Below are 22,881 nucleotides of genomic sequence, written 5' to 3'. Positions count from 1 at the left end.
AAAATTGTCTATTCAGCATGGTATCGATGCCTTGTTTGGTAGGAGGTCAAGTGTTTGAACGTCACCATTGCATGTTTATTTATCTAATTTGTTAAGTCCACTTGTAAGCCTAAAAATGGAGGCTACACATGAGGGAGGGTGTTAAAATGCATGATATACAATGTGAACCTTAAGCTTGCAGGAAAATCGGTTGCTCAAGCCTTACCACCAAATGTTTATTTCCCTAATTTATTAAGCCCACATGTAAGCATGAAAAATGGAGGCTACATGTGAGAGAGGGTGTTGGAGAGCATGATATACATTATGAGCCCAAATCCTATAAGCTTAAGCTTTTAAGAAAATTGGTAATTCAATAGCTCCAAAGAGTTACAATTTCTTAGTTAAATCCTATTGCTCTTGGATGGTGTTGGGGAAGTAGCTTTGATTTTTTTGTTTGACTATGGATCGATAAAAAAAAGGGAGGATGGACTTTTGGTAAATAGATGTTTGTTGTGGAAAAGTGAGGAAGAATCTATTGAGAACATCCTTCTTCATTGTGCTTAATCAAGAATCGTATGGCAATTGGTCTTGTCCTTGTTTAGAATGGTATTGGTACCAAATTCTTCAATAAGAAAGATCCTTCTAAGTTAGTAGATTTTTTTTCATTGAGAAGTAGTGGAAGAAATTGTGAAAAGCTAATCCTTTATGTTTGTTTTGGACTCTTTGGAATGAAAAAAATCAAAAGTTGTTCCCCCCCCCCCTCCTTTTTCTTGCTCTTTGCTTTTGGCTCTCTTGTAAACATCTCGTGTACTTTAGTGTGCCCCTTTGCTAGGCACTTGAACATATTTCTTTGTTTGTGTATGAAAGGAAAAAAAAAAAAAAACGTCTAGTGAGTTTATTCCCTTGGTTGAGTGACTTCTAATCTTTATCAACCCTTACAGTTGTTGTTGTGCTTGCATTAGTATGACCATTATGAGTTTTCACAAGGCTAAGTGAATTTACTTTGTGTTTTCGTTTAGAATCATTAAATCTCTTGTTTCTTGAAGTTTCTTAGTAACTAACATATACATTTTAAAGAAGTAATTATTTACAAATTTCTTAACTTATTTCAAGCTTCAAACCTTGAATTTTAAAAATTTTTTTGTTTGAATCCACAAACGTGGGTAAGATTCCCTTGTTCATTTTCCTTGCTTGTTGTATACTTCATGTACTTTGGTGCACAATGGCAGAGCCAACGATTTACTTCAGGGGGCAACCTTTAATACATATACAAATTTTGCCAATTGAATATAACTGTAGGCCTTAACCCAATGGTCCAACTTGGTCATTTTTGAGAGCGGGCATAGGTGGTCTTGGGTTTGAGTCCCTATTGGTAAGAAGTGGAGTTTTTATTTTTTAACATTTTCAAGGGGGGCAACTGCCCCACCCCCCCTAGCCCTAGCTGGCTCTGCCCTTGTTGGTGCATCCTTTCTTGAGATACTATTAATATAAGTGTACTTTTTTCCTATAAAAAAAAAGGAAAAAAAATCCTTACTCTTTCAGAATTGTGAGATTGAGAGGCTTTTCTCTTTCATTTGCTTTTGATTTTTCTTCTTCTTTGGATTGGAACTTTAGGACTTGTTTGGTAATGTTTTCGAAAACAATTCTAAAAAAATAGCTTTTGAGAATAGTTTTTAAAAATAGTTTTCAATTGTCTATAAGAATAAAATTCTATTTGGAAACTCAAATATGCAAAAAGGGTTTTGTGAAGGTATGTATAATGCAAAAATTCCAAAAGTATTCTTCATATTTTCAATTGTTTCTTTGAATACTTTATAGAAAACACGTGAAGGTACATTTGATTTGTTCTAAAAAATAGGTTTTTAGAACAAATTATCAAAAAACCTCCTTTAGTAAAAAAATTATCAAATGAGTTTTTTGAATTAGAAAATTGTTTTAAAAAATGGTTCCTAAATAGACTCTTATTGATCTAGAAATTGAAAAGCTCGAACTTCTCATCTCATTTCTTACCTTTTTGTATTTATTGCCTTCCTTCTTAGATAAAGTTTTCAAAGGTGTCTTTGAGGCATGCTTCAAGGTGCGTCCATGAGTGAGGCATTCAAAAAACACACCAAGGTGTTGGGAAAAAAGCAAGACTTCCAAAAGTTGTAAGCTAATGCTTACTTAGGGTTCCAATAAAAATAAAATAAAATGCTTACTTAGGGTGCGCTTCCATGCTCTGATGTTTAAGGCATAAGCTTAAGAGGATATTGGTGTGAGGGGGTTGTTGGGATATGCTCTAATTTAATTGTCCATGTTAAAAGTGGAGTGGGGCCTCATGAAATTAAAAAGTGGAGCAAACAAAAGAAAAAGCTATTGAAACTTGAGTGGTTGACATTTGAAAGTGGAGTAGGGCGGCATGAAAATGGAAAATGGTTGTTGACGACTTGACTTTTGAAAATTGGGGCCCACCACTTTACATTTTGGGGAAAAAAGAAGGGAGTGCAAACCAATGGTTCAATTGGCTAGTTTTCGCTTTGACTATTCGATTCGTTGGTTCGACAACGATTTGATGTTAGAAGCGGCTAAAAGGTGAATCAAATCACTCTTCTTTATTGAGAAGATTCATAAAGCCATTTTTTAGTTAGATAGGGACAAGACACTTGGGTTGCTATGTTTTAAGAGTGTTGGAATGTGATCAAAGAGGATTTAGTGAGGGTGTTCTCAAAATTCCACAGAAGTGGGGTAATTAATTAGAGCACCAATGCCACTTTCATGGCTCTAGTGCCTAAAAAGAGTCAAACTGAAAAGATATCCGACTTTAGACCTATTAACTTGACCACAAGTTTGTATAAGGTCATAGCTAAAATCTTATCAAGACGGTTACGAGGTGTCCTTCATGAAACCATCCATGCTACACAATGAGCTTTTGTTCAAGGGAGACAAATATTGGATGCAATGCTGATTGCTAATGAAATATTGGATGAGAAAAGACGCTCAAGAGAGGAAGGCTTAGTTTTCAAATTTGATCTTGAAAAGACTTATGATCATGTGGATTAGGGTTTTCTGGACCATGTACTGGAAATGAAGGGTTTGGTCCTAGATGGAGGACTTGAATGAGAAGTTGTTTGTCATTGGTAACTTTTGCAATCCTAGTAAACGGAAATGCCAAAGGTTGGGTCAAAACATCTAGAGGAATAAGACTAGGAGATCCATTGTCCTTTTTTCTCTTTACCATTGTAGTTGATGTGTTAAGTAGGATGATGTTGAGAGTTAAGGAGAGTAGGTTATTGGACGACTTCTTGTAGGAAGAGGTAGAACTAGAGTGTCTCATTTGCAATTTGTAGATTATACCATCTTCTTTTCGAGAGCCTATTTGAAAGAATTTTTTTTGATAAACCAAGAGAAGAAATCATATTAGACCACCCCAAAACAGGGGGCGCTCCCTAAGTACACCGACAGTATACAAAGAAGGCCTCACCCAAGGCAACAAAGGAGAAGCAAAAACCTAGAAAAGCCAAAGATGACCAACAAAGTCATCCACCCAACATATTCATAAAAGAGAGATAGTCTACATCCATGAACTGTTGAGACCATTCAAGAAGAGCCCGAAGGAAGAGATTCTTCAAACTCATATCTGACTTCTCTTCTTCTTGAAACATTCTTCTATTTCGCTTTCCCCAAATACACCAAAACAAACAAATAGACGCCATTTTCCAAACTACACTCTTCTTTTCTAAGCCTTTGATTTTCCATTCAAGAAGCAAATTTCTCACTGAGTTCGGGAACACCCACACCACCCTAAAAGAAGAGAGCACCACAGTCCAAAGCTCCCTTGTCTTGCCACAATGAATTAGAATATGATCCGCCGATTCCTCATTCTCTTTACAAAGAATGCATCTGTTAACCATAGACCAACCCCTCCTCATTAACATATCAACAGTAGAAATTTTGTTTGTGTTAGGCAAATATTTGGACTTAAGGTCAATCTTGGCAAGAGTACCCTCTCTGGCATCAACATTATTCAGGTTCAACTCACTAGATTGGCATTGTTGCTTGATTGCAAGGCTCTTGACTAGCCTCTTCCCTATCTGAGTTTCCTATAGGTGGGGAACCCAAAGACTTGTGTTTTTTGGGATCTGGTGATTAAGAAAATTTCGTGAAGGTTACATAGGCGGAAAAAAGCTTATTTGTCATTAGGTGGAAGGATAACTCTTATCCAATAATGTCTATCCCATATTCCTAGTTATTTGCTCTCCATGTTCAAGATCCCTTTTTTAGTGACCGAAAAAATTGAGAAATTGTAAAGTGATTTTCTTTGGTCAGGGATTGGGGAAAGCAAGAGAGACCATCTTATTAGTTGGGATTTAGTGTGTAAGTCTAAGGTGGAAGGGGGTTTGGGAAGATCTTCTTAAGGAATCATACTCTATTAGGGAAATGGCTATGGAGATTTCCGAGGGAAAGTTTTGCTCTATGGCATCAAATTATTCTAAGCATTTGTGGGACACGTGCTAATGGGTGGGATGCCAATGCTATAGTCAAGTGGTCACATCGTTGCCCATGGAAGACCATGGCATAGGTTTTTTAGGATTTTACTAAGTACACTCGGTTTGTGGTGGGAAATAGGGCAAGCGAGAATCTGTTTTTAGGAAGAATTGCGATGGGAGGATCAACCTTTGGATGCTCAATTCCCAGGTCCATTCAAAATTGTCACACTTAAAAACCTTCCTATCTCATCGATTCTTAGGTCTTCTTATCCTTTCTCTTGGAACTTTAACTTTCGTCATAAGCTCTCTAATTTTGAGATAGAAGATCTAGAAAGACTAATGACCTCTCTTACTCATTTGCACTTATCTCCATTCGCTCCAAATGCGAGAGTTTGGTTTTTATTTTCTTTAGGTTTATTTACAGTAAAGCCTTTCTTTCTAGCCTTGTTCAATCATTCTGACTCAGTTCCTTTCTTCTCTACTAATTTTGTTTGGAAATTGGAAGTCCCTTTTATGGTTAAGTCCTTTGCTTGGTTAGTGGTACACAATAAGGTAAACACTAATGACATGCTATAATTGAGAAGATCTTATAAAACCCTCAGTCCTGATGTTTGTGTGCTGTGCATTGAACTTGGAGAATTTGTATATAATATTTTTTTACATTGTTCTTTGACTTTAGGGCTATGATATAGATGATTTTGATTGACTAAGCTGGATTGGGTTCCTCCTAGAAGTATTTGTGACTTGATGACCATTGCATATAAGGGATTGAGAAGCTCTAGTAGAGGCTTAGCACTATGGAAAATTGCTTTTTTGACTTTGATTTGGGTTGTGTGGTATGAAAGAAACGCATAAATTTTTGAGGATAAGGTGAGGACTTCAGAGGTTTTTTGGAATACCATTCATTTCCTTGCTTCTTTTTGGGCCTTTTGCACCACAACTTTTAAGGGCATTCTTCTTAATGTGATTTAACTTGATTGGTTGTCGGTATGTAGATCCAAAGGTGTGGGCTAGTAAGGAGTGATTGTTTTGTGTACTTTCCATATGATGTATAGGTTTACTTAGTATTTTGGAGGTTCCAATTGTTTAGTTCTTTGTTTGGGGTGGATTTCTCATCTTTCATTTGTACCTTTTAAATCCTTATTTAATATATTACATTGTTGTTTCTCATAAAAAAAGAAAAAAAGTGAACTGAATCAAACACATGATTGGTCAATGATTAAAAGTTAGAAACATATTTTTTTAAAAATATATCTATTTTACCCTTTTCTATTTTTATTTTTTAAAAATTATGGTTTTTTTTAATTAAATATTTTTAATAATATTTTTTTCCTTTTTGCAATTTGTGTTATGCATGCCCTTTTTTTTTTTCATTTTTTTTTATCCTTTTTTGAGGCTCTTATATATATATATGACAAATTACCAAATGAAATAAAATCAATTAGTTTGATTTTAATTAGATATTTATATTTATCCTTGATAAAATTTATTATAGGTTAACATTTAATTTTGAAAATATTCCTTTTGTTAAGAAATTTTGATAACTTGGTATCTATAAAATTTCAATTCCATTATATCTTTTTTTTTTTGTTTACTTTTTCAAATACTAAAAATATTATATAATTGAATTTTTAGGTTATGGTATTTATAAAATTTCATGTCCATTATGTCTCATTTTTTTTCCAAAAAAAAAAAATAATAATAATTGATTTTAAAAAATTCCATAGTTGATATTTTTTTGGATGAAAGTGTGGAACTTTTTTTTTGATAAGTAAATATTCATTGTATGAATAACATTTTTTGATAAAGAAAAAATTGTATGAATAACGTTTAACAAAAGAGTGCATTGAAGCATACAAAAACTTGGTCTTTATCATCATCAGACTTGTTTTCAGTGAAATATTTTTTCTTAGCCTTGTCAAAAGTCTCAAATCCTATCTTGTTCCTTCCGGCCAAGTTTTTGTGGAGTTCAAAAGCCCCCTCAAAGGTTAAGGCCCTCGCTTGTTTAGTAGTACATGGGAAGGTAAACACCAATGACAAGTTGCAATTGAGAAGACCCTACAAATCCCTCTTGTCCTCAATGGTGCATTCTTTGCAAAGGAAATGGAGAATTGATCGACCACCTTTTTCTTCATTGTCCTGTTACCATTGGACTCTGGCATAAGTTGTTCAATCTAGCAGGTTTGGCTTGGGTCCCTCCAAGGAGTATTGTGGACATGATGGTTATTGCTTTTAAAGGTTTGGGGAATTCATTAAGAGGCAAGACACCTTGGCAAATCGCTTGCCTCACTTTGTTATGGATGGTGTGGTAAGAGAGAAACAATAGGATTTTTGAGGATAAAGGGAGAACGGAAGAGATGTTATGGGACTTGCTTCTTTTCTATTCCTCTCTTTGGGCCTCTTGTACTGCAGCTTTTAGCGGAGTTCCTCTTAGTGTTTTACAACTCAACTGGACTGCGGTTTGCGTTTCAAAAGTTTGAGAGTGTTGGGGTTTTTCTTTGTATTTAGTTTTCTAAAGTTGGGTGTTTTCTCTTTTGTTTGGTTTTTGTTTTTGTGGGAAGGACCTCTCATCCTTCTCTTGTATCTTTTCTTCTTTTAATATATTTTTCTTCGTTTCTGATAAAAAAAAAAAGAAAAAAAAAAAGCATACATGATGTATATGAAGACACCCTATAACCAATTGAATGGGTGCACAAAACAATCCCCATCCACTATATAGAACTCAACTAGTTAATGAAGTCCAACATCGACTAGGAATCAACTCCTATGTATGCTCTAGCCCATTCTAAAAAATTATACAAAAAGGATTGTTTGAGTGCTTGATCTACTTTTTCGGTATTCTCAAAACTCGCCTAGTTCTCTCCTTCTAGAATCCTTATGGTCCAAAAAAGGCATAAGGGAGCAGTTCTCCAAGCTTTCTTTCTCTTTCCTCTTATGAAAGTTCCATGCCAAGTGCCAACTCAAAAGGACCTTCTTTATGGAGGAGTAATACCCACTTTATTCTAAATAGAGCGAAAATCAGCTAGCACAAGATTATTGCTTTCAAGTAGTGAAGGAGGATATGGTCCACCATTTCTTCTTCTTCTTTACACATATAATATCTATTCAAAATCATATGCCCCCTCTTTTTAAGCTGGTCTAAAGTCAATATCCTACCCCAAGTGGCTTTTCTAAGTGAAGAATTTGACTTTCACTAGAGCCCAAGAATTCCAAATAATGATTAAAGGAAAGGTTTTTGTGCTTCCAATGGACAAGGAGGAATAAAGAGACTTAACTTAAAAAAAGCCATCCTTTCGGATTTGCCATACCATTTTATCCTCAATTTCACTATCAATAGTTTGTGATTGCAATTGCTTGAGAAAAGCCTCCACCTCTTCTAATTCCCAATCATGGAGTTGCCTTGAGAATCGAGGGTTCCAACATCCCCTTTCCCCCTCTTGGTTCCACACCTTAGCTACCCAAGTGTCTTTGGCGATGGCTAACAAAAAGAAAGTGTGGAATTAATGGTGTGGTTTTTTATGGCTTAAATTAACTTGTTATGAGGTTTTTCATTTGTTTTATATTTTATTTTTTGTGTATTTTAAATTATTTTAAAATATTTATTAATTATAAATATTAGGGTCTCACATGGCATATGCTTTAATGCTTTGATGGTTACACCTTGCCTCATGGGAATAGAAATGCCTCACCTTTAAAAACTTTGTTCCTTGACGATAGAGTTTGGTCATTGAATTCCTTAAGCTTTTTTTCAGTGAAGTTTTTCCTTTTTGCTCTTTCTAAGCCCCCAATTTCAAGCCCCCCTCTTTTTGCCAAGTTCATTTGGAGCTCTAAAGGCCCCATATAAGGTTAAGGCCTTAGCATGGCTGGCGCCCAATAAGAAAATCGACATCAATGATTTATTATAGTTAAGGAAGCCTTACAAAGCCGCCTGTAATGACGATGTCGTCCACATAAACTACCAGATAAATACACTACCCCGAAGAGTTATGATGATAGAAAACAGAATGGTCTGCTGTATTACAGAACATGCCAAACTCCTGAACAACAGAACTCAAACGGCTAAACCATGCTCGAGGAGATTGTTTCAAGCCATATAGAGAACGACGTAACCTGCACACTAAACCAGACTCCCCCTGAGCAACAAAACCAGGTGGTTGTTCCATATAAAATTCCTCAGTAAGATCCCCATGAAGGAAAACATTTTTAATATCTAATTGATAAAGAAGCCAAGAACGCATAGCAACCATGGAGAGCAATAGACGAACATAAGCTATCTTGGCAACAGGAGAGAAACTGTCATCATAATCAGAATCATAAATCTGAGTATAGCCTTTAGCAACTAAGCGGGCCTTAAGGTGATCAACTTGACCATCAGGGCCAACCTTAACTGTGTAGACCCAACGACAACCAACTGTAGATTTACCAGAGGATAAAACAATAAGATCCCAAGTGCCATTGGAATGTAAAGCAGTCATTTCATCTACCATTGCCTATCGCCAGCCTGGATGGGAAAGAGCCTCAGGGGTGCTCTTGGGAAGAGAAACATAAGATATAACAGAAACAAATGCAGAATAGGGTGAAGATAATCGATGGTAACTCAAAAAATTGTAAATGGGATGAGGATTACGAGTAGATCAATTACCTTTCCAAAGAGCAATGAGTAAGTCAGCAGAAAGAGGCAGAGCCGAGGTAGGAGAAGCCGAAGGGATAGGAAGTGAGTCAGCAGGTACCTCGACCAAAGAAGGAGGAACAATGACACGATGATGGCGATGATAAACTTGAAGTGGGCGAGAAGGCACTGCATCAGGTGGGGAGATAATGGGAAGGGGTAAGACTTTAGAAACAGGAAGAGACTCAGAGGTGGAGAAGAATGGTGAGTCCTCAAAGAAAGTGATATCAGCGGAGAGAAAGTAGCGATGAGTCTCAGATGAATAACAACGATAACCCTTTTGAAGTCTGGAATATCCCAAGAAGATGCATTTTGTGGCTTTGGCAGAAAGTTTATCCTGTCCAGGAGTGAGAATATGAACAAAGCAAGTACAACCAAAAACACGAGAAGGAAGGAAATAAAGTGGTTGGTTAGGGAAAAGAAGGGAATGAGGAATCTGATCGTGTAATACAGATGAGGGCATACGATTAATCAAATAACATGTTGTAAGAACAACGTCCCCCCAAAAACGAAACGGAACATTACTATGGAGAAGAAGAGTACGAGCTGTCTCAACAAGATGTCGATTCTTATGTTCAACTACCCCATTTTGTTAAGGAGTATGAGCACAAGAAAACTGATGAAGGATCCCATATTGGGACATAAATGAAGTAAATGGTGTAGAAAAATATTCTCTGGCATTGTCACTGCGTAACACACGAATAGAAATATTGAATTGGGTTTGGATTTTAGCATAAAATTTCTGGAAAATAGAGAATAACTCAGCTTGATTTTTTTATTAAAAATAACTAAGTACATCGAGAATAGTCATCAATGAAAGTGACAAAATACTGGAATGCTAAAGTAGACGCGGTCCGACAAGGACCCCAAACATCAGTGTGGACAAGTTCAAAAAGAGACTTTGCCCGATTATTCAAAAGCTTTGGGAACGAGACACAAGTATGTTTCCCAAGTTGACAGGACTCACACGCAAGAGACGACAAAGATGAAAAACAATGGACCATTTTCTGGAACTTAGATAGACTAGGGTGGCCCAGACGACTGTGGAAGAGGATGGGAGCATCAATGGAAATGCAAGCTGCAGGAGTTGAAGGCGAGATGAGGTGATAGAGGCCTTGAGACTCACGTCCTATGCTAATCGTCTTCCCCGTACTCCGGTTCTGCAAGGTCACAAATTTATCAGAGAAAGTGATAGAATAGTTAAGAGTGCGAGTTATTTTGTTGATGGAAATGGGATTAAGAGGACACTCAGGGGCATAAAGAACATAATGAAGAGGTAGGGAAGGGATATGATGAGCTAAACCAAAACCTTTAGCCATAGTTTGGGAACCAGTAGCTAAAGTAATAGTAGGTAAGGTAGAGGTAGTAGTAATAGAAGAGAAAAGATCCTTATTAACAGATATGTGATCAGAAGCGCCAGAATCTAGAATCCAAGGTCCAAGAGAAGATGTGTGGGTAAGATAAGCGGAAGCATTACCAGTCTGGGCAACAGAAGCTGACTTGGTGGCCTGATAGCGGAGATAATCATCATACTCACTGTCAGTAAGGGAAATACCTTGACATGTGGAGGAACTGGGAGGCTGAGGCGGCTGAGGCGGCTGAGGATCAGATGACTGGGCCACGTGGGCAGTGCGGGGAGGCCGCCCATGTAACTGATAACACCGATCACGAGTGTGGCCAAGCTTATTGCAATAGGTGCAATGAGGACGTTGGCCTCTACCTCGGTTACCACTGCGTCCTCCTCGAGAGTTAGTTTGAGAAACTAACACAGTAGAATCTGAAGTGTTATCAGATGACAAAGTCTGAGTGGAGGAGAGACGGAGGAGGCGAGCAAACACATCATCCAAGGATGGAACGGAGGAACTGCTAAGAATCTGATCGCGGATGGTCTTAAGATCTGGATGGAGGCTAATAAGCGTAAGAACCATGAAGAACTTGTCAATCTGTGTTCGTTGATCCCCAACATCAGTAGTAAGAGGCATCACGGTCAAGAATTCCTCCTTAAGAGAGGCAATCTGGCCAATATAAGTAGATAAATCCATGTCTTGTTGTCTGACATTGACAATAGATGAAGCCATCTTATAAAGACGTTGGATATCATTTGTGTATAGCCTTTTCGCCTGATTCCAAAATTTAAAGCATGTTTTGTAGGCTTGAAGATGGAGCAGAATCTTAGGATCAATTGATTGCCATAACACACTACATACTGTGCATCTATCTTCCTCCATTGTACTCTGTCAACCTCATGGATATCCGCCTCTTGCGTAACAAGGTGATCCTCATAACCTTGATCCATAAACCAAAGCTCCACAGAGGCAGATCAGGACAAATAATTTTCACTGCCAACCAATTTCTCCGAAGTAATCATAGGAGATCCAGATATGACAGAGGAAAAAATGGAACTTTTAGTAGCCATATTTACTTATCTGGAGAACGAAATATGTTTGGATCAAAGAGAGCCCTAATATGGATTCAGATCGCGGCTGAACGAAGAAAAACCGAGGATCCGCGGCTATAAGAGACCAAATAGTAAAGAAAAACAAATGTGGTACTACTGGAAGGGTAGAAGAACACTTCCTAAGACACGTGTAGGGCTCGGGGTGGAGAGGAAGTCACCGGAGGTCGCCGGAAAGGCCGTTTAGAGGGCCAGCGGAGACAAAAAACCCCAAAAAATGCACTTTTAGGGCTCGGATGGCACAAGCATAGATGGAGGGTGGCTAGACAGCATCAGGCGAGGCTGGAGGTGGAAGCGCGTGGCCTAAAAGTGCTCCACGCGCCCTCACGCACCGGCACGTGGCTTAGAATCTGCCTCCGGTGCTTTGACAAAACTTGAAGATCTCCTCCTTGCGCACCTGATGGTATGGTCGGTGTCGGAAAAGGACTTTGTCGGAAAAAGTTGCCGGAAAAGTTGCCTGCGGTGAGGGTTTTTTGACGGCGGTGAGAGTTTTCTGACGGCGATACAATTGATCGGAAAGCTTTAGGAGATGGGAAAGGTTACCGGAATGAAACACGGTCACTGAAAGGTTTCCCAGAATTGATTCACAGATAAATTGGAAATAATTAGGGTTTTTTTTTTCTCCCTAGGTTCTGATACCATGTGAAAAGAGAGAAAAGGGAGAATCCCTAATTTTTGTTATTGAAAAATAGTTAATAATACACATTGGACTTGGGTATATATATATACATGTTAGTGGGACCCACAATACATTAAGGAAAGAAAAGGAAAAGGAAAAGTAAATAACCTAAACAACTGTACACTATCTAACAACCTCCATTAGGTTCAATTAAGTTAAATTTTGTTGGGTGTGCTCTAGGTAACCTAGGTTAGTTAGGAATTGGAGGTGTGATTAGGGATCACCATGGTATAGTACTGAGAGCTTTCTCTAAATCGATAGGAGTGGGTCAGCTATTAAGGATGAGACCTTAGCTCTATTGGAGGGCCTATTGCAAGTGAAGGATTTGGATCTTTCAAATTTTTTGGTGGAGGGAGATTTTGCCATAGTTGTCTCATGGGTGTCTAAGTTGGGGAGAGGTCCATGGAAATACAACATATGGCTTCGTAAAATTCCAGATCTGGCTAGCAGCTTGGATTATTCCCTTACTTGGTTCCCTTATTCAGCTAACGAGATTGCTGATCATTTAGCTAAGCATGGAGTCAAGCAGGTTGCTTCTTTTGTAGGGGATTTTTTTACCCCTTTGAATTGTACATTACTGCATCTTTCATACATGTTCTTGTCTCATACTTGTTCAATCTAGTTATTTTGCTGTTCTTGTTAGATTTTCTCTTTTGATCGTCCTTTGTATTTTGAAAGGATATCTCATCCTTCACTTGTATCTAAAATTGATATCCATGAATGGTTAGTTTTTTATCAAAAGAAAAAAAAGGAAAGCAAAGCACATGGTATAAGTATGCTGCAAATACTTTTCTTACTTAGGAAAAAAAATGCTACAAATACTGCAGACTGACAAGTACTAATAACATATCCAGTTGTATAGTATCATTCATATTGTAATTCTAATAATCCATACTTTTTTTTTTTTTTTTAAGAAACAAACTATTCATTGATATGAGTTTTAATACTTATGTCTTTATTTTCCAGCCAAGTCTTACTTATATCTTAAAAGGCTGATACTTGTTAGTTTGTCAACTTTTGCTCGCTATCATCTGAATAGTTTAGTCATTCGCTTTGGTGATATGCAATATTAATTTTGGATTTTTGTTCTATTCTATATTGTCACTGTTAACTTGTTTATATCAATTGCCATTTATCTAAAACAATTCAAGATTCTTGATCTTCATAGGGCCTTGCTGCTGTCAATATCATTATAATTTTTATTACTTTTAGATCCTCTTAAAATTGAACAGATTCCTGAAGACAAAGTTATTTTATGACACCTCTTTTTCATTTTTTTTTTGATAAGGTTATGACACCTCTTTTTCATAATAATAGTCAATCAGTTTTTCCCATTTTGAATTACAATATCTTACCAGATACTGTTTATATTGCAGAAAATTATGTCTTAGCACTTTGTGAAAGTGGCCGGAAGGAGGAGCTTTTGAAAGTGTTAGAAATTATAGACATAACGAAAGTTTCATCAGTGGACTATGTGGCAAGTATCTTTAAATCTTTGGGGAGGCTGTCTCTGGCGTCCTTTATGGAGAAGTTTGTTTCGGCATTCAAAGCTTGCGGTACACTCATGATCATGTGTTTATAACAAAATTGTCAATTTGATTTTATTTTAGTGCGTTCAGGTTTCTAAAAGATTCAGTAGTTTTAACTTTTTAAGTAATTAAATTAGAGATCTGGGTTTCTGATGAAGGTCCGTGTCACCCTAAAGTTCATGTTCCCTTGTATGTGCTCTAATTCTAGTATCTTCCTCTCCAATAAATGTTATCTACAATTTTAATGAAGCTATTTTCTGAACAAATTTTAAATTTTATCTCTGACAATTTTTTAATCATTTTATGGATAAGCTACCGAGGTTCTGGAACCTGTTGTACTTTATGAACATCAGAATTTGACTGCAGACTGAGGTTGTATTTGCTTTTGTGGTTCCTTGTCTTATATATTATAATGTGGTGATCTTGATAAAATCCAGATTATGGAGCAGAAGAGATCTCAGATTTCATCTTTTATTATGCTAGTAATATGCCAAATTTAGCGGTGAGGAACTTCTCATGAATGCTGGTAATGTCCTTGATGCCATGATTTTCTGAGGCTTTTTTGCTTCAAATGCAATCGGAACTTCATTATGTTTTTATGTATAAGATGCTTAAACCTTTGCTTACATTAAGGCCCTGTTTGGTAATTGTTTTCGAAAATAGTTTTAAAAAACAGTATTTAAGAATAGTTTTCAAAAATTGTTTTTTGATGTTTTGTAGAACAAATGTCTATTTGGGTGAAATGTTTTTAATTATAAAAAAGTAAGTAAAAACAACTAAAAGATGTTATTTGAAAACATCTTGTTTCTTGTTTTTAAAAACAGGAAATTGTTTTATGTTTTTTGATTGTCAAACGTACTTTCTTGTTTTTTGTTTGTTTTATAGAATAGAAAACAGTTTTCAAAAACAGTTACCAAATAGATCATAAGTTTTTGTTTTTGATGGTCGTATGGTACTTGATATCTTAGGGATATTCTCAACTTAGTGATGTTTTTTGACAATGGTATTGATGTCTTCCCTAGTGAACTGGTGAGAGTTTCTTTGTTGTTTGGTTGTTTGTTATGATTCCAACCAAATTTCATTCCTTTTTTGATGGGCTAAGAGTTAATAACCAATCCTTATAGATATGCATTTTATATTAATATACAATGAGTTTAGGAGATGACAGAGGAATGCTACTACTGGATTTGAAAATTGAAATGATGCTAGAAAGTTGTGCAACTCATGGTTGTTTGGTCAACTACTTAGTAAAGTGAACCCCTTGTTATCAGTTTTGGAAGAAGGTTGTTAGAGTGAAGTCCTTTTTGAACGTCAGGGCTAAGAGGTGCGATGGCTACATATCTTTTTTATCATTCATTGAAAGGGAAGGAAAAGTTTTGCATGATGACCATTGGAACTACATTTATGTGGCTAGCTTTTTGTATGGATCAATTCCGGCATCTTTGATGTGGACAAGAGGCTTTGATGGGGGATTATGTGGTGTGGGTTGAAGATGGCTTGTTTTGGAATGTGGTCTTTATTGTGAAATTTCCATGACACACAGCTAAAGGTAATGGTTTCTTTGTTATGGTATTAGCTCATCATGCAAACATGACAATACTGGAATATTAGTAACAAAAAGGAAAATAACTTTAATATAGTAGAAAAACATGTTAAGACTTATTTAATTCAAAAGACAAAATCACACACAGGCAGACACACATTTTGCTTGGAAACTTGTCTATTTTGAATTTCCAGCCCCACTACAAGCCCTTGTCACCTGGGTTGGGGTTTGTGGGCAACAGAGAAGGTTAAATTGTAAGGGTAGAAGGGGCTAGACTGTAAAATATTTGGTTTCACATGATCGTTGGGCTTTCTAGTGGTGTAGACATTCTTTCTGTTGAAAAGCTAACTTGGCTAACTAGTTAGTGGTTCATGTGGATCAGCAATTTATCATGAAATGATAAATATGCATGGACAATATTAATATTAGTAGTTTGTACTGGTCATGTTCTCATGCTATTAGCATGAGGCATTTGGTGCAGGAATGCGGAAATATATTAGAAGATTATGGGAGAGGGTTTTTTGTGCTTTCATAGTGGCTTGGGTTCTTTTGTAAGGGGGTGAGTTGTTCTATACTGTAACTATTTGAGTCACTTCTTTAGCGCCTCTTTTGAATATACATATTACTTACTGATCAAAAAACAAAATATTAGAAGATTATGGGAACAGTTCAGCCTTAAAAACTCTATTCTGGTCAGGAATGGGCTGATGACTTATTTCTAGTTGGTAGATGGCTAGGGGACTGCCCTTTGAAAGTAGCCTTCTCTATGCTTTACAGTTTCAGTTTGTCCAAAAATGCTGAAGTGTCAGATGTAGAAGGTTGGGGAGGCTGGAGGACACTCATCCCTTGATTTCATACGACACTTTTAGGATTAGGAGATGAAGAAGGTGGATGAGTTCTTGGATCTCATTCAGGCTGTTAGGCTCCAAGAAAAGATTCCAGTAGAAATCTTTTTATAATTTCTTATGTATTCAAGAAGTCTGGAGTACTTGTGTTCCTTTAAAGACTAATTTTTTTTTGCTTGGTAGGCAAGTGTGGGAAATATACTAACCATTGATCTCCTTACGAGGAGACGGTGGGCAATTGTAAACAAATATGATCTTTTGTGAATTTAAAGAAGAATCAGCAAATCACATTCGTATCCATTGTAAAAAAACCAGACAGCTATGGGACATGTTATGGACTATGTATGAGCTACAGTGGGTACTTTCTGGTTTCTGTAAAAATCTTCTGTTGGGGATGGAAGAATCTAGGATTGGACCAACATTAGTGGAAGGTATGACAAATGGCTTACCTTTGTTGTTTTGGTGCAATTGGAGAGCATGATGCCTGGATTCTCAAGGAGAAAGTGCTTTCTGATAAAAAATTGAAGGAGACTGTGTTAAGATGCTGTGGAATGTTCTGGAGTCCCTTTGCAGTTGGAGTATTGTACACTGTTGGATTTCATAAATAGTCTGAGTTGTAGTTGAGAAGACCCTGTGAATCCCTTTGTCCTTAGTGGTGCATGCTATGCAAAGGAGATGGAGAATTGATTGACCACCTTTTTCTACATTGCCCTTTAACTATTGGGCTTTGGCACAAGCTCTTCAATCTAGCAAGGTTGGATTGGGTTCCACTATCGAGGACATGATGATTATTGCATTTAGAGGTTTGGGGAATTCAATTAGAGGCAAGACACTTTGGCAAATCACTTGCCTCACTTTGTTGTGGATTGTGTGGCAATAGAGAAACGCTAGGATTTTTGAGGATGAGGGGAGATCGGAGGGGATGTTATGGGATTTACTTCATTTCTATTCCTCTCTATGGGCCTCTAGTTTTGTTGCTTTTAGAGGAGTTCCTCTTAGTGTTTTATAACTCAACTGGACTACAGTTTGTGATTCAAAACTTTGAGATAGTTGGGGATTATCTTTGTATATAATTTTCTTTAGAGGGGTGTATTTTTACTTTGATCAAATTCTGTATTTTGAGGGAAGGACCTCTCATCCTTCTCTTGTATCTTTACTACTATTAATACAATATTCTTCGTTTCTGATAAAAAAAATAAAAATAGTCTGAGTTGTGGATAGTTGGTTTTAGTTTTTACCCCTTTTTTGGATGGGTGATTCGATTTATTCTCTCTTTTGGGCACTCCTATAAACCCCCATGTACATAGGTTGTCCCCTCTTTTGGTTAGGTGTCCTTTAATATATCCTTTGTTTGCTTATCGAAAACCTGATGCTCAAACTACAAAAACTGCTAGCATGCGTTCATGCAAGGGCAGTCAATTATATCTGAGATTTAAAAAAATTAGTATATTTCCTATGGATTTCCAAAATGTTCTCATTTTAGCAGGATGTGTGTGCAGATATGCAAGCTGTGTCTCTGTTTGTCTTTTGAACATAAAACTGAAATTGGATTGATATCCAAATGAAAATTCTGGAATTTCATGGATTTTATTCATTTTCAAATGCTTTATCAAAAGTTGGAAATTGTTACGAGTTTATTTTGTCTATTCAATTTGTCAAAGAGTGTTGGAATTATTTTTTTCTGGACTGCGATGGTATATGCATTTTGTATCAGTCTATCTGCCTTCTCCATGCTATTTGAAGTTGTAATATTGATTTCATTAACTGGAAGATGCTGGGTGTTTAGAAATTCCCCATACTAGTATTTTTGGTTTCATTTATGCTGTTTATCTGAAGGCTTTTATATCTCATTACAAGTGACTGCTGGATATTGAAGGTTGAAGATGTTATTTTAAAATTCAAAGACTTGCATGCGCAACTGGTTGTGACACCTTCATCCACATCATATAATAAGCTTGTTACATATTGTTGCGATTCCTTCAAGGTATGAATTTATCAGAGTTTTTTCCTTCCCCTCACCTTCTCTTCCTTCCTTCTTCCTCCCCTCTCTATTCCAATGACTTAAACGAGTAGAATTTTCAGGTTCCTTATTACTATTTGTTCATTAGAAGATTCTGTTGAAATTTGTTATATTTTTAATTATTTCAATGTAGGTGCATGCAGCTCTTGATATAGTTGACCAAATGTGTGAAGCAGGTTTAACCTTATCAATAGAGATGTTCCATTCTATACTACGTGCAAGTGAGGAGAACTTTGAGTTTAACTTGGTACGTTGAATTCTTTCTACTTCTCCCACTCTCCTTTATATCATATGATAATTATGTCTTGTGTCCTTGTCATGTTGATATAAATTTAGGAGTGTTATATACTTCAAATCTTGGCATATACCATGTTTTCTAATTTCTTGATGGAAAAGTAAAAATATTATTAACAATGCCTAACAAAAGTTTACAAATGTCACCAAATGACAAGGAAATAGAAGGGATAACAAAAAAAATAGCTCTCTTCTGTTAACTAGAACCCAACCAACCAACCAACAAGATCTAATGGATATGAAAAAAAAAGGGTCATTGAAGTCTCATCTTAGAACCTTCTTGCCCAAAGCAAAGAGATTGCAGGAACAGGATTTTGAGAAGCTATTCTAATTGTTCCATTTTTTAAAACAATTTGTGAATTCTCTCCTTCCAAATGATTCAGAACAAGTAGAAAGGGGCAACCTTGTATGCATTCCTATGGTTCTTCTCATAAGAGTTCCATGCTAACTTGTAGATTAGAATCAATTTGGGATGAAGTGGAAGAGAAGTTTTGTAGAAGACTATCATTGTGGAAAAAACATTATATTTCAAAAAGAGGGAAGCTTATGTTGATTAGAAGTATTTTATTGAGCTTGCCAATTTACTACATATCTTTATTTGTAATCCTTAGAAAGGTTAGATTGAGATTAGAGAAGATTCAAAGTAGCTTTCCTTGGGGAGGTGAGACTTTGGAGAAAAAGACTCATTTGGTTAGTTGGTCAATTGTTTGTACATATAAGAGAAAGGAGGGGTTGGGAGTTAGAAGTCTCTCTCTCCTGAATCAGGCCCTCCTTGGTAAGTGGAGCTAGGGATATATTTCTGATGGGGATGCTTTTTGGAAGCAGATTATAGAGTTGAAGTATGAGAAAGAAGGAGCGGGTTGGCACCCTTGTGAAGTTTAGGGGTGGTTATGGGGTTGGTGTTTGTAAAGCCATTAGGAAGAAGATCTTGTTTTTAGTAGAACCTCCTTTGAAGTGGGTAATGATAGAAGGGTTAAGTTTTGGATGGAAAGATGGTGTGAGGAGGAGCTCTTGTGTATTTCCTTTCTTTCTTTGTGTGCATTGGCTTTGTCGAAAGAGGCCTAGGTAGTGGAGTTGTGGGATGACATAGGAGGGCTGGGACATTGGATCCTGAGCTTCACTAGGCACTTTAATGATTAGGAGTTAGACATTGTTGAGACTTTTCTCTCCATGCTGAGAGGGAAGTTGGTTAGAAGGGATGATAATGACAAGGTGGTTTGGAAAGATTCTACAAATGGATTGTTTTAGTTGAATCTTTCTATGTGGTTTTGGAAGTGGGGAGACCGGTCCTTTTTCCAATAAACATTATTTAGAATTTGTGGCTTTTATCCAAAGTGAACTTTTTTGCATGGGAAACTAGTTGAGGAAGAGTTTTGACTTTAGATAATCTCTAAAAGAGAGGATGACCATTGGTGAATAGATGTTATCTGTGCAAACAAGAGGGAGAGTCTATTGATCACTTCTTCATTGCTTTAAAGCAAGTATTCTATAACACCTATTGTTTTTCTTAGTTAGTGTAGATTAGGTGATCCTTTCTTTGGTGTAAGTTACGCTTTCGGCATGACTCATGTAGGGAGGAGAAGGAAAAAGGTGTAGAAAGTTGCTCTTCTTTGCATTTTTTTGACAATTTGGAGAGAATGCACTTGAGAAATTGCTGAATGAACATTCTCATATATCTCAAGGGTATTTTTTACAACGTACACAAGACTATTTTAGGATAGCCAATTATACAAAATAATCGACAACTATACAAAATAAATTATAACTAATTGACAATTACACAACCAACTATGCACAGATGTACGCACAACTGTATCCAGAGCTGAACACAATTGTACCTACAACTGTACAGAGCTGACTCTCTCCCTCAAGTTGGTGCATAGATATCGCACATGCCTAACTTGGATAATGATGCATGGAATGGACCATTAGTAACAACATGAGCCATCATATCCATCGACCGATCTGCACTCTTGATGTAGGGGACCTTTATCATGCCAGAATCAGGTTATCCTTGATGTAGTTCCTGTCAAGTTCAATATGCTTAGTTCGATTGTGTTGTATCGGATTATTTGCAATCTCAATTGTTGTCGTGTTATCACAAAAGAGCACCATAGGTTTCTTGGGACCAAACCCAAGCTCGCTTAAGAGAATTCTTAGTTAAGTAAGTTCTGTAGTTGCATGATGGAGTGCACATTATTTAGCTTCTGCACTAGACAATGAGACCACATTTTGTTTCTTACTACTCTAAGTCACCAAATTTCCTCCTGCAAATGACACATACCTTGAGGTAGACTTTTTATCTAATCTAGGTCTAACAAAGTCAAAGTTTGTGCAACTCTCAATAGCTAGATGTTTGTGTTTGAGGAACATAATACCTTTTACGTGGAGAGGACTTCAGATGGGTCAAGATACGATTTACTGCATTCATGTGTCGGTCACTTGGATTATACATGCATTGACTTATAACAATAATTGCATATGACAAGTCAGGTCTAGTATGGGTTAGATAGATTAATTTCCCCACTAGTCTCTGATATTTTTCTTTGTTTGTTGGAATCTGATCATGGTAGACAGACAAGCCATGATTTATTTCAATGGGAGTATCTATAGGTTCGCAAGCAGAGTTACCGGTTCCAACCAAAAGATCTAATGTATACTTCTGTTGTGAGAGGAAGAGTGGACCGAGACCACCTCAATACCCAAGAAGTATTTTAGAGCACCCAAGTCCTTTATTTCTAATTCCTTGGCTAGATAGCTTCGAAGCTTCTCTATTTTTGTAGAGTTACTACTTGTAACAATTATGTTATCATTGTATTAATAAGCAAAGTAATGCCATCACCATCTCTCTTAGAGAAGAGAGTGTGACCTGCCATCGATTGTTTAAAACCATACTCCATCAAGTAGCTCACCCAACCAAACCATGCCCTTGATGATTGCTTCAATCCATACAAAGTCTTTTTTAGTTTACATACCTTGCCTCCTATTGGTGTAAACCTCGGAGGGGGGGCCATGTACACCTCCTTTAACAGATCACTATGGAGAAAGACATTTTTTACATTAAATTGTCACAATGGCTAGTCCAGATTGACCGCAAGAGAGAATGACTCTAATAGTGTTCATTTTGGCTACAAGAGCAAAGTTCTCTTGAGAGTCAATTTCATAAGTCTAGGTGTATTCCTTGGCAATTGGTCTAGCTTTCTACTTGTTAGTTGTCCCATTTGACTTGTACTTTACTGAAAACAGCCACTTAGATCCTACTGTCTTCTTTTCTTGAGGGAGCTTGACCATCTCTCAAGTAGAGTTCCTATGGAGAGCCTTCATTTCTTCTACCATAGTAGACTTCTACTTGGGATCTTCAAGGGCTTCTTGAAAATTACTAGGAATAAACCCAGAGGATGACTGAAGGGCAAAAGCAAGGTGGGTCTTAGATAGGTGATGATAAGAGACAAAATAAAAAAACATTCATTCTCGAAGGTGTCATTTCTTGTTTTCTTTGCTGCCTCTCGTCTCTCTAGAATCCTTAGATGAACAATGCCGGTAGCATCCCCTGTTGGTAGGTGCTGGTTTGGTGTGGAGTTGAAGACTTTTGAGATTAGCATAGAAGAACACAAAGGAAAAGTGAGCGGTAAGATCTGTGAAAGAGGCCCTAAGTTTTCTTCATGGGTCAAATTTGGAGGGAAAAGTTTAGCTCTGCTGCTTGAAGGGGTTGAGGCATGTTGTGGGCTAAAGGAAAGAATCCCCTTCAGGAAGCTATGGTCGGAAGGAGATAGAGAATACAGCCTGGAGATCCGGAATAATAGAGCAGGGAGATTCTTGTTTTGCATTGTAAGAGACGCGGGGAACAAAAGATTTTCATTGGCTTTTCCTGAAGGGAGAGGATTTGTAGGAGGCTGGAAAATTCTCGCTAGCAAACTGAGAAGTTTGGGAGTCTCTCCCCTTCAATGGAAAGGAGCCCTGCTGAAAAACCTCTTACCTTCTCAGGTTTCACCCAGCAGTAGTGTAGTCAGAGACACATCTCCTCCTAGGGATTGCCCCGCGCCTCGCGATGCCATCTGGCTAGAAATGGAGAAAGAAACTCTGGACAGGAACAAGGAATTGTTGGGCAGATGCCTCGTGGGCTCTTGGGAAGGTGACTCTGATCGTCTTCCGGACCCTGTTGCTTTCGGGTCGTGGGCGAAGAACTCATGGTTCTTGGAAGGGAATCTTTGGATGTCAAATATGAGAGCAAATCTCTTGCTTCTGGAGTTTGAATTTGAGGACGAAGCAGAGAGAGTGTTTAACTCAGGGTCGAGATGCTTCAGAGGTAGAAGCTTCTGCCTAGAAAAATGGAAACCATCCGTGGGATGCCTTGAGGGAGTTAGAGGGGAAGTGCGCCTCGTATGGGTCAGAATCTTAGGTC

The 22,881-nt window shown here is 37.3% G+C and overlaps 1 protein-coding gene across 1 annotated transcript in view; it reads left to right on the top strand.

The window, feature by feature from the left end:
• LOC117908487 (pentatricopeptide repeat-containing protein At4g04790, mitochondrial-like) overlaps positions 1-22,881 on the top strand; it is a 49,110-nt gene that overhangs the window by 3,267 nt on the left and 22,962 nt on the right. The window contains exons 4-7 of the mRNA XM_034822093.1: positions 13,625-13,804; positions 14,215-14,279; positions 18,042-18,149; positions 18,319-18,432. Coding sequence (XP_034677984.1) covers positions 13,625-13,804; positions 14,215-14,279; positions 18,042-18,149; positions 18,319-18,432 — 467 coding nt within the window. The remainder of the gene's footprint in view (positions 1-13,624; positions 13,805-14,214; positions 14,280-18,041; positions 18,150-18,318; positions 18,433-22,881) is intronic.

Source organism: Vitis riparia, chromosome 19 (genome assembly GCF_004353265.1).
Source record: "Vitis riparia cultivar Riparia Gloire de Montpellier isolate 1030 chromosome 19, EGFV_Vit.rip_1.0, whole genome shotgun sequence".
Taxonomy (NCBI): Eukaryota; Viridiplantae; Streptophyta; class Magnoliopsida; order Vitales; family Vitaceae; genus Vitis; species Vitis riparia.
The sequence above is the reverse complement of the archived record's forward strand: the minus strand, read 5'-3'. Positions and strand labels throughout refer to the sequence as shown.